This window comes from Olea europaea, chromosome 12 (assembly GCF_002742605.1).
Source record: "Olea europaea var. sylvestris chromosome 12, O_europaea_v1, whole genome shotgun sequence".
Lineage (NCBI taxonomy): Eukaryota > Viridiplantae > Streptophyta > Magnoliopsida > Lamiales > Oleaceae > Olea > Olea europaea.
Window position 1 is genome coordinate 24,430,029 of NC_036248.1, and position 13,228 is coordinate 24,443,256.

Here is a 13,228-nt window from a genome sequence, read left to right on the forward strand (position 1 = left end):
GTAAAAAAAAAAAAAAAAATTTCCCATTTTTTTTTTCTTTTCCCCCCCCCCCCCCCCCCCCACATTTATTTTTAAACTTCAGAAAATAGATGGCGTTTCATCCAAATGAATGAATTTCATCCATGTTCTTATTAGCCTAACCCATTTTACTAGAAAATTTGAAAAGTACTAAAGGCAAATGGTCTTTCCATCATTCTAAATTGAAACTTATGTAACAAGAAAAGAAATTTTCAATTAAAAAAAATAAAAAAATTTGTCAAGTCGTACCTTAGTTTATCTGGCATAAAATCCCATACCTTTAAATATAGAGCTTGTTTGGAGAGTGATTTTGAGAATTAATTTTTTGATCATTAAGAGAAAAGTGGGGTCCACCTGTGATAGAAGAAGTCAAATATGACGACTGAAATAGTAAAATAACAATCAAAAATCAATTTTTTGATGGAAAAAATCACTCACAAACATGTTCATACAAAATTGAATCACTTGTACCATTTTTCTTAAAAATATTGATCTTTTAAAATAGAATACAAAGTCAATAGAGTCTATTAAAAATCAAGCAATTTAAAAAAAAAATCGCATGTTTAAAGTCTTAATTGTTGTTCTGACCGGTAGATTCAAACAATATCTAGGTGGTTACTTATTAGAATCAATTTTATGAAAAAAGTAGCGTCAAACTCAGGCAAAGTGCCAATTAAATTACAAATTCATATATAAGTTGGTACAATTGATTTATTAATATTTACTACCAATTTTAGGGTAATGTTAAAAAGGTTGAACCCAACTTTGAAGACGCCCACCGTCCTACCTCTGGAGTATTGTGAAAGAGGCAAATCGTGTAATGTATCCTAATAGGTCAGGGAACAAGAGTTTGTTCATACACTGGTGTCCACAAAGAATTCAATTCTATATCTCAGGAATCGAACATTCACATTGCGATTGTCAGTAAAGTTGAAACTATCTCATTCTTGTCCTTTGCCCACCAGATTATGCCTCGAGGGGCAATTTTAGGGTAATGTTACGCACACATTGAAATGTTCATAACGACGTTCACCTGTCTCACATAGAAGATGACACATTTCGAATAAAATATAATTTATAAAAAGTGGGTCCCTCTTCACGCGAAAAATGTGGATATCGTTATGAATACCATAGTAAATACAAGTAGCATATTCCCCAATTTTATCCTTATCAAATTTTGATATTTGACTATATTTTTTTCGAGTTGATTTTAAAATATTAATAATTAATTAAATGAGAGTGGAATGGTGAGGACAAAATGACAAAAGTAGGATATGCTGCTATAATTCAGAAAGGAGAAACTGAAAATGATAAAAGATTTATTTTGATTGGTTGATTGAGTATCTAAGAATCACAAAGTGCGATCGAACTCAAACAAACGACAAACACCTCTGTCTTTATCCGCACACCACCAACGTTACTTACTACTTACTATAATATAATATTTATATATTTCTCTCTCATTTACTCAATCTTAAATCATATGATGTTAACTTCTCACGTAATTTAAAATTAAAAGTGGCAAAAATTTATCGTGAGGACTTCGATTCACATATTTAACGTGACATTCTACCTATATATATATCATAACATATCGAACGTTAAGTAATCAACTACATATTTTTATTGTACGTCAACCTAATATTTTTTACTATTTTTTAACCACACGCTCTCTAAAAAATCACTATTACAAAATTCAATTTTACTAAAATAAAATAAAAAATGAGGCTCAAACATAGCCTTAATGTCATGAAAAAAAAATATCGAAGTTTAACGTTGAGATTCAAATTCCCGATTTTTTTTTTTTATTTTTATGTATGATTCTAATATTCACATTGACGTTTTCCATAATGTGAAGACCGATATCTACATGTTCGAAGGGATTGGAAACTAAAACCTTAGTTTATGTTAACATAACAGGTTTGCATGATTGGCTAAACTTAAAGATATTTATTAAAGGAAAAAAAACATTTGCAGATAGAATAATACTATTTAGTATCAGTATAGATGCCCATACTTAATAGGTTCAATTAAACGAATTATTTAACTTTACATCTATATATATATATATATATATATCATTTAATGGCACCTAATTGTCCCATAAACTGGTGCTAAGCACCAATGAAAATAAATAACATTACTCTTTCAAATATGTATATTTCTATTTATAGGTAAAGGATTGCTTATCGCCATAATAATGTAGGATTTCGTTTCAAAATAATTAACTTACCAACATACAAATTATTTATTATAGAATTGACTTATTTATTTATAATTAAATCTTTTTAAGCTTAGCCAAACACGCATTGCTAACACTTTGGATTTCACACTTGTATGCACATTGAATGCTTTAAAGAAAAATAGAAATGGAAAGAGTAAACAATTTTCAAAAATTTTGAATTTCACACTTGTGGGTCTTCAATTATGTTGAGTACTAAGCTCGACCCTTGTACGATAACGAAAGAGTACTTACAAACACACCTAATGTTTATTTAGTGAAAATAGAGCAATACCACAGGTTTTAGCCTTGCTATTACAGACGTTTCAAGACCAAAAAAAATTTGTATTCTGTCTAACATAATTTACCTCACAGAAGATATTCGGAGTGTATCCAAAAGAAAATCAGACAACATTATTTCTATATGATACCAAGTCACAAATTATAAGCTACAATGACATTTATCGATCAACTCATTCCCGAACGTCATTAAACAAGCTTCCTAAGGTCTTGCTGAGGGAAAGCAATACATTTACCTCTTATCCATTTCAGGTTAAGGAGACGATTAGAGGATTACCTGCAGGGCATCTTTGTCGGCGGGGACGTCTAGTTGTCTTTCCCCACCCTGTTAGGCTTCTATCCTCCAAACCAACCTCAACATTGTTAAGTTTTTGCATCAGCGGAGTGCAAACCGGACTTTCAACAGGTGCGGGCGTAGTGTCAACGAGTTTACATCGCCTTCCCCGAGCTCCACTATTTCTCGTGCCATTTCTTCTAATCAATCCCGAATTCCAAGAATGGCCAGTGGCTCTCATCAGCCCTCCAAATATCTGAATATCCTCGGTGACTTCATGCCTTGACAATGATGCCAAACTGGGAAGGATGTCCCTCTGAAAGTCCCTCCGTTGCCTTCCTCTCCTCGCGTGGCCCCTTCGGGATCTACTTGGTAATGAAGTGGTTCCCATTTCTTCAACATTTAAGATTTCGGGAACAATTGGCTTAGGCATGTAGTCTTCTTCCTTGGTCTCCGTGAGTTGCAATGTCATGGCCTCAAAATCGTCTATCTCCTTGGGAAGATCTTGAATAGTTGCATCATCTTTTCCTTTCAATTCATTCGCACATGACGAGACAACATCTGCGAACCAGAGGATTGATTCTGCCAAAGAAGCTTCTGACAAGTAACAAATTGTATCCTCACTGCGAATTTGCTGGCAAGATGATGAGATGACAAATATTGTTTTGGCCGCATTCCTGACAACTTCATCCTGTACATGCTCGGCCTTATTTTCAGTACATTGCAAAGATGCCTTATTTTGTCTATCTTCTTTGCCAGGTATAATATCATCCTCCATCTCAGGAAGAACCGGGGCTTCTAGATCTATCTCCATTACGACCTTCACATTGGCGCTGTTGCTTGCAACAGAAGGTGCAGATGGATCTTCATCCTCAGTAATACAAGTGTTCAAATCAATTTGACTCCTGATAATGGTACCCATCGAATGCTGTTTGTTCTCTACAATCAGTTCTTCAGCATCTATCTGCTCCTCGGATTCACAAGCAAGATTAATATCAATTAATATATTTTTCTTTTCATTTTTTACATTCTTTCCTTCAGAAGGGCAATCAAGAGTCACTGAGGTAGAAAGTGATGATGACTCATGCTTAGGGGTATTGAGGATTTCAAAAATCGGAAACCCGAGAATTTTCTGACTATTCTCAGTCTTGCCTATCTCCCCCTTAGCCTTGATCTCACAATCATTTGAAGCCAGAGAGATATTTGAAGTGAACACTTGATTAAGATCTCTTACTGTTTCACTCCTAAAATGCAATGGATTAGAAAAAGCTTGAAGGGAACCCAAGATTTCAGAGTGCTCTAGCTTCCTAGCTTTGGCAGCCTCCTTTTTGTCAACTGTTTTGCATCCAAGCCAAGGAAACACCGATAAATGGTCTTTGGCAGCACTATTTCTATCCATCATATTAAAATATTTCTGAGAAACAGCCTCATTTGGAGAACTCTGTGTCGTTACCCCGTTCAAGTTCACATGATTGGCACCATTAAGAAACTTCTCAAATCCAGGATTCACTGAGCGTTCAGATGCAACATTATCACCCCTACCACACTTAAGAAAATCAAAGCCGGATGAAGGTAAATGAACTGGTTCTTTGGATCCTGAGACAGACCCATGATAGAACCCATTACAGATTGCCACATCACTTTCTGAGCCTGGATTCAACCGATAACTACCATTCCACTTGTCTCCAAAAGATTCCTGACTTTGAGTAGATGGCTGCATACTCCTACTCAATGTGGTTATCTTTTGACCAAGGCTACTTGTTGGCTTTGCCCAAGATGGGACAGAGTGAGACAGTGAATTTGCAAAACCAGAATGAACAAATGGGTTTGGATCGGGGATATGAGAAGCCACAGCAGGATCCAAATGGCTGTAATTGGAGCAACTGCTATTCCTATTTGAGGATTCTAAACCATGGTCCAGCCCATTTCTCCATATAACTTCCCCACTATGTCCAGTTGGATATAATCCAGGAGGATGATGAGCCTGGTTAAGCAGGACTTCTGCAGGATGAGAAGGTATAGTAACCTTATCTTTTTGGAAACTTTGAGTTACCAAATTCGGGTTGCCTTTACTGGGCCCTGTAAAATGTTTGAGACGTTCAAAATTGTCAGCATGCAGGAAAAGTTCGTGGCAAATAAATACTAGTCAAAAGTCATTCAAGATTACTGTCTCTCAGGAAAGTAGGGAATAAAACAAGATTTCAACAGAGAGAATCAAATTTACACACGAGCATGTTGTAATATACGATGGATTTTGAATAGATCTCTACAATGATATTCCAAGAAAAGTTAGGGGTGGGTAATATTCCTTTGAAATTGATAGCTGATGCATAAAGTTCTTCAATTTCCTTTTACTTGTATGCTAATGCTAAAAGGCAATATCACCTGAATAAACACAAGCATAGGATTTAATGGACATAAGCTCATAGCAGAAATAGAAAGACAGTAAAGACGATGAAGCACTTGGATATTATAGAAATTTTAAAATCTCTTTACCTGCTTCATTCATATGGGAGAGCAACCCCCTTGCATTGACTTTGCTATCACGAAACGAATTTAAGAAAGGAAATCCCACATTTGGTTTAGTAGACTGACTTATGCGTTTAATCTCCTCTCCATGGTTGGAAGTATGACCAAGAAAATCAGCTGATGAAGGAGCTGTTGCTTCGTCAAGCTGAACAGGTACATTTAGATCTGCCAAACCAGAAAAGCTCCTCAAACAGGACCCAGAACCCGAAGCATCTTTCTGGTGACAAGTCTTTCCATTAGCGGAGGCACCAAGGAAAATCTCCATACTTCTTTCGGGTATAACTTTTTGATCTTCATTCGAAGTGTAACTCAAAATGCTGGATATTTTGTTGTCTTGTAACTTTTCCCTTTCTTCAGTTTCAATGTACTCATCAGCCGGAAGTTGAAGATCAAACAACTTCTTCCTTATCTTAGTGGGTCTCAAGTTCAATTCTTCAAAATCCTTTGAAGAACACCCATTTTGCAATGGGCTATGACCAGCCGGCATATTGTACCCTTTTGTACAACTCAGAGGAGAATTAACAATTTCGACTCCTGAAGTGGATGTTTTACCATAACCAGAATTTAACAAGGGGGAGCCCGTTGTACACCATGTTTGAGTGTTGTCCTGTGGCATTTGAGATACTTGACGACTTGATGACGATGATGGTCCGACTGATTCCCAATGTTTATGTAGTTCTTTCCTTTTGATTTCTTCCATCATGTCCCTTTGAATTCCATAAAGACGATGGAGTTCATTAACCTGGGTAATATTAAATATTCATATAATTAGCATTCTGCAACATTGCTGGATCGATAGAGCACCACATTGTACCAGAATAACTAGATAAAGAAGGTACCTGATTCTTGAAAACCGCCTCATGTTCAAGTATTTTCTGCCTTAAAGCATTCTTATCATACCCAGGATATCCATCTGTTATAATCCTCGGCGTGAACCCATTGTAACATTGCACATTTGTTAAGTTCTTATCTCCATAAGATAAGGGCCAGCTACTGCAGCTAGAATCTTCGTTGAGGTTCCTCATGAAGTAATACCCTGTTAAGTAGCTTTCACAATGCAATTTTGTTCCCATCGCTGTAAACAACTATCAGATAAGTAAACGTAAAAGTAATTTTTCTCTTTACAGGTTCATGTCTTTGGAGTCAACAATTTTCCTAAAAATGCTGGCTCCTTAAAGAAAGAAAAAGAGAATGCACTGAAGATTTCATTCTTGGCATATAACTTGCATGTATTTGTAACATTAACTACGAAAAAAATTGCATGAAAAAGGGGAATTATTAATTTTTAAGTAAATATTAAAATAAGTTTTGGTATCAACAAGACATTCTGTCCAATTCATACTGCACTAAGAATTGGTTCACTAAAATCCAATTGAATATTGCTTTGCAGAGAAAAACAGATTTACCAAGTACTTGATAAAACATTGAATGTTAAACCACAAAAGTGAATAAAGACAAGTGCTTGCAGTGAGATCATAGTTTGAAAGCTTGCCTATATGCTAGGATAGACACTTTTTTGGTATGGCATCGGGAGGTTGGATGTAAAAGTCATGGGAATGTACATGACACGTGGCTAATAGAACGACATGATGAAGACATTTTTCTTTGAAAATATCGAAGGAGAAGCAACTCAACACGTGTCTCATTTTCTAATATGACAAAATGCATCAAAAACCTATTCCAATTCGTAGTCATCAGTATTTTGCATCATAAAAATAGAATCAAATTTAATAAGCAAGGATGCCCATGCTTAAATAGAAACATCACCCATCTTGCTCGTAGAAAACATTGATTAGAATGCAATTCAACTAAAAACAGTGGCATTCATAGAAAGAAACATAGCTCAAAAGGTCATGCACCCAAAAGAAAAACAGATTGATTGATATTGGAAACATAATGTGCTAGAAGGACGCTCTCAAACAAATGTAACGAGAGTACCTACCACTGCATGGAGCGCATAATAATAATAATAACTTATGGGTCCCAATGTAGTGTGTTTCAAAAAAGAATTGTATTTCGGAAACTTGATCAAACTCAGAGCAATTCGACTTAACATGGTATCAAGAACTTAACAAGTATATATGCTCTGCACGAGCAATTCGACTTAACATAGTATCAAGAACTTAAAACATATATATGCTCTGCACGAGCAATTCGCAAGAAAGATAAAGATAAGGCACGAGAATTAGAAACCAACACCAAAACAAAATAAGTAATCTCAATTATATCACTAAATAACCCTTTTATGAGCAACAAAAAATGCAATCATTTTTTCCTCTGCAAGACTGGACTTAGAGAAAGAGAAGTTAAGTAGATCCTACATATAAAAATATCATTTCTTGAATCCAACCATCAATCAGAACTAATAAACAAAAACCCATAATCTGGTAAAGCAAATGCACCAATCCAATTATCCATACCAATAAATCTCATAATCTGAAAAACTCGGTCATTTAAAAACAATTATAATCGAACTAATCAGATAATTAATTATAAGTAAAGTTCAGTCAAAACCCATAATTCCTTAGAGAGAGAGAGAGTGATTAAAAATATAATTACCTTAGACCCACATCCTGAATCACTCCCCCTGAAGAACCCTTATCAGAATCATTGAAAATTCAGAGTTTTTCTTACACTACAGAACAGAGCAAAAGCCACAAAAAAATAGGCCAAAAAGAGCAAAAGTGATTATGACTATCAAATACAAAAAATCGAAAAATAAAGTAAGAGGTTTGATAACCCCATTGAAGAAGCTTGGATCCTCATCAAACTCAACTAAAGATTGAAGATTTCTATCTACTGGGCCACTCTCTCTCTCTCTCTCTCCCTGTGAAAATAAGAAGGAAAAAATAAAGCAAGTTCTAAAGAAAAAATATGAAAAGAAAGAACTTTTGCAAGTGTATATATTACTACAAGTAATGTTTATTATTATTTTTCTAGTGAGAGAGATCCCAGATAAGAAATCCTCACAAAAACAATCAACCTTCTGAGAACAGTGACACGAAATTTGTCAACATCTGGTCTCTTTTATTCTCTGCTTTTTCTTGAATTTCTCTCTCTACTTATAATTAAATTCTAGGTTTTTTTAGGAAACCAAAAATAAAGGGCATTTGTAGATTCTCTCCACCTTCCATGTTCGGTAAAGATATTAATGAAAATTTATTATTGCAATATAAAAATTTGTCTAGTATTTAAATTATTAAATATCCGGATTCGAGGTTGTACTTGTACAGTTGTGCATAGAGAAAGTCATTAATTATTATAATTGAGTTATATTATCTAAAAATTCTTTTTTTTTTAAACTCATTTTCAATCACATATTTTTTCAATAAAATAATTTTGCACGTAAATTTAAAATTTTTTATACTTCTAATAACACATTCTTAAGAAAAATTACTATTACAAAATTTATTTTTTTTTTTTAAAATAAGGCTCAAACATAGCTTTAGTATCAAAAAATTTAAAAAATAAAAAGTTAACGATTCAACTCTTTGATTATAAGAATAATTGATTGTTCTCTTATCATTAATAATTTACGATTCAATTCGAGAACGAACAATTAGTATGTTTTGCTTCACGAATATTGAGCAGGATATCATGGCTTGTCCATGACCCTAGATGTCAAATAACGTAGATAGTGTAACTGTAACAAATCGACCCTATACTTAGGCCATTAACTTACGTACTGTTAGTCATGGGAAATTTTAGTTCATTTTATCCCTCATGACTTTCTATCATCTTCTTAGAATTCGAGTACATGACCTACGCTTAAAAGAAATTTAAGTTGAATTTTGGAACTAATTAAGCTTAGACTCTTCTAAAGTAGATAGTACGTAAATTAAAGATTTTAGCACAGAGACCGTATCTTTACAATAACAAACCAACTCTTTGGCGTTAAGATTGTAGGTTTAAAAATCAGTTATCATCGTTCTTCAACCATTACTACAATAATATGTTTTGCTTATTGAATAGAGCTTTATCTGTTTATGACTCTTGAATGTCGAGGTCTACATTAGAGTTAACTTTTACACAATGAAAGAAAATAGTAAATTAAACTATACATATTTATCGACTTGATCGCTTTTCTCATGGATCTTGGACTAGGGATGTACCGGCATGCATTATTTCTTAACAACAAACCCAACCAACTTGGTACACAATCGTTCTCTAATCTTCTTGTTAATATTTGGGGAAATTAATATTTAATTAGCATTAAATTGGGCTCTGAATTTTCTATTTTAGTATTGTTTTTATGAATTAGACAATGTGGGTCCCACAACTGACACTTGCAGGTAGGAATAGGATGAGGCTTCTAATAAGGTTAAGGTTAAAATTACATAAATAACCTTTATCTTAGCTATAATTACGGATATGGTATTGCTGCTTGTGCTTGTTTTTGATTGGTAGATGCTCGAGGAAGTCTAATTGTCTGTGGGTAGTACACTATGTGCATCCCTTAGATGACAAGTGTAAATTGTACACGTGGCTTCCAATGCCCCAACATCAAAGTTTATGAGGCTTTAGAATTTAGATAGGGCGAATTGACGTGAGCCAAGAACTTTGGCTAAGTTGGAAAGAAAGAATTTAATATAAATAATAAATATTATCAACAAAAAAGTCATGAGATAATAATAAAATTAAAAAAATTAACTTAACATTAATAATTAAGTTTTTCATCGTTGAAAATTTTAAAAAATTATCTCAATTAATTTAATTTACTAAAAAGATTTTCGTAATTAAACAAAAATTTCAAAAATAAAAATTACAATTAACAAATTCTATTGACAGTTAAATAACAATTTGAAAAAATATAAACTGATTTTTAGTTAATAGTGTAAAAAAATAAGTATTTCAGTAAATTTAATTTACTACCAAAATTTTTGTCAATAAATAAAGCAATAAAATAAATAAATGTTCACGAAGAGAAATTTCGTTGAGCGCCATAATGTTATAGATAAAAGTAAATGAGTACTATAACCCTTGCTTAATCTCTATTATTTTCAAAATATATTTTTCTCTCTCTTCTTTTCAATCACGCAATCTTTAGTTAAATAATATTACACGTAAATTAATTTTTTTTTTAAACCACACATTATCTATCAATCTATTATTTCAAGATACATTCTTCAATAAAAATAGAGTTCAGAAAATTATCAATAAAATATTAACAAAATAAGGAAGGATGGGTGCTACTTAATCAATGATCGGCGAGTAATGCATCACTAACCATTACTGATAAATGTACATCCATTTATGGTGTCACAGTCGAATCAAAATACCGTATAAATTAAACTGAATCGATATTTGCGTTGAATCCACTATGGAAAAGAATTTTGAGAATGACCTTTTAGACTTTGGTGATAGAAATATCAGCAATGATTTAAAAAAATAAATAAATAAAAAATAATAATCTTTACCTACCTTGACACATTTGACTATTATTACAATAGTGCTAGGTAAAAGAGAAACTAATTTTGATTTTGAACAATTCTCTCATTTCCAATGTATATTGTCGCGGAAAAGTCTTTGATTGTGAACCAAATTCTTGTCTGCCCATCATGTCCACAAAACATTTCTAATATATAGAATGACCTTATATTGACTAGTGTTTTCATTTTAGTGACATCTATAAATATTTATGATATATTTTTTAACATCATCTAAAATTATACGCTCGATAGTTCGTACTTAATGTGAATTATGTCACCAGACCAAGATGTGCCTCCAGGAGTGTCGTGTCACGTGAGTTTGACCGATACCTTGAGATTAATATCATCCCTTTATTAAAATAATAATAATAATAATAATAATAATAATAATAATAATAATAATTGATTTTTGTACCATCCTTCGTCACTCAACTACTATTTAGCATTAACGTGGTTTGCAACTTTGTCGTCTACTTTATATCTCTTTAATTATTTAAAGGAAAAATTGCAGTCGAAGTACCAAAACTTTCGTTTATTAGCAGACTTTGCTCAAACCTTTGATTTGTGCTACCGTGAGTACCAAACCTTTAAAAAATATGCAGGTCAAGACCAAAATGACGGTTTCCGTCTGTCTGACCCCAAAATCCGTCAGTTGACTCCAGAAATTAAAAATCTGATTATTTTTCCCAAATACAGTAAGGGCAATTTGGACGTATCATATTTTCCCTATTAAATTAAAAATTAAAAAAGGAAAAAGAAAAACCATAACCCCCCACCCCATCTCCTTCTTCCCCAACCCCCTCACTCCAAAGCACTAAGCATCACCACCACCTAAAACCACCTCCGGCACCACCACCTTCGGCACTACTACAATTGGAGCATAATTCCAATGACTTCCGACCACCTAGACCATCGAATATTGGTACCATCGAAAAGCCCTTGACCTCCTCTTCAATAACACTGATCATCTCCCCATAAAACCAGTTGATTCGGTCGCAATTAATCAACAAAGTCAGCTGATGAAACTGCCAGAATCACCACCTCCGGTCATCTCTTTGATCAGAACCCAATACAGGTCGATGGCCCACCCAAATCTAACTCCAACAATGGTCCTAATCAATCCCAAACAGTACACAAACACATGGAATTAACAACAACAGAATCGCTGGTCGCGATCGCGTAGCCTGCGCAACAGGGTCCAAAAATCTCAGATTTCGGCGCCGTCCGGTAGACCCATGATCGCAGACCACCATGGCTAACCTCCTCTCCACCTGGCGCACCTTGCCCAGCCATGGGTCAAGTCCAATTTGGTCCAAAATTGAGCGAATTCATGGGTGCAATTAAGGCTGTGTGCGATAACTTCAATTCTAGGGAATTTGATGTTTCTATATTGCTCCAATTGTTCAATTCGACTATCCAAACTTCAATTGGTGATGGAAAGGTCATGGGTAATCATCCAGTTGTGCCATTATTCTACTGGTAAAAGTCATGGATAATCATCCAATTGGGGAAGAAGGAGATGGAATGGGGGGGGGGTTATGGTTTTTGCTTTTTGCTTTTTTAATTTTTAATTTAATAAGGAAAATGTGATATGTCCAAATTGCCCTTGCTGTATTTGGGAAAAATAATCAGATTTTTAATTTTTGGGGTCAACTGACAGATTTTGGGGTCAAACAGACGGAAACTGTCATTTTGGAATTGAGCTGCATATTTTTTAAAGGTTTGGTACTCACGGTGGCACAAATCAAAAGTTTGGGCAAAGTCTGCTAATAAACGAAATGTTTGGTACTTCGGCTGCAATTTTCCCTTATTTAAACTTTGTCGTGTACTTTTGGTGACATTTATAAATCATTATTGTATGCTTTTTACAGTTATCTAAAAATATAACGCTTGATCGTCCATATTTAATGTGGATTGTGTCAGTGGTCAGGATGGGCCTCTGGAAGTGTTGTGCCCCGTGAATTAGATCGACTTATTTGATACCTCGAGATCAATATCATCCTTTTATTTAAAAAAATAATGTTAATACCATCATTCCTCACTTGACTGGTATTAATGTGGTTTACAGAAAAGCTACTTGTACAAAGTTGAATTACAAAAGTTGAGTTACAAAGTGTGTTGACAGAATTCAGGCTATTGTTTTCAAATGATTTAAAAATTTGTTTTTGAAATAATTGGTGTGGATGTGATTTTGTCATCCAACTTTGTCAATCCTCTTTGTAAATGTAGCATAACTCTGTGGTTTAAGACTTTGTCATCTACTTTTAGTGACAATTATAAATCATTATTGTATACATGTTGGACCGTTCATACTTAACATGGGTCGTGTCATCAGGCCAAGATAGGCTAGTACTAGTGTTGTGTCGCTCAAGTCTGATCGACTAATTTGATACCTCAAGATCAATATCATCCGCTCATAATAAGATGTTCATACTTTCCTTCCTAACTCGACTACTA

The 13,228-nt window shown here is 34.0% G+C and overlaps 1 protein-coding gene across 2 annotated transcripts; it reads right to left on the reverse strand.

The window, feature by feature from the left end:
• Window positions 1-2,436: 2,436 nt before the first annotated feature.
• Window positions 2,437-8,340, reverse strand: LOC111406154. 2 transcript variants are annotated; one of them, XM_023035388.1, is made up of 5 exons: window positions 8,083-8,340; window positions 7,902-7,977; window positions 6,182-6,417; window positions 5,310-6,084; window positions 2,437-4,892 (listed from the first exon to the last, which is right to left on the reverse strand). In XM_023035388.1, exons 3-5 carry the CDS (start codon window positions 6,413-6,415, stop codon window positions 2,788-2,790), a joined length of 3,114 nt encoding a protein of 1,037 aa, XP_022891156.1. In that variant the 5' UTR covers window positions 6,416-6,417; window positions 7,902-7,977; window positions 8,083-8,340; the 3' UTR covers window positions 2,437-2,787. The 2 variants fall into 2 exon arrangements, with proteins under 2 accessions (XP_022891156.1, XP_022891160.1); XM_023035392.1 differs by having other exon boundaries at window positions 6,182-6,378; window positions 7,902-8,340.
• Window positions 8,341-13,228: the final 4,888 nt, after the last annotated feature.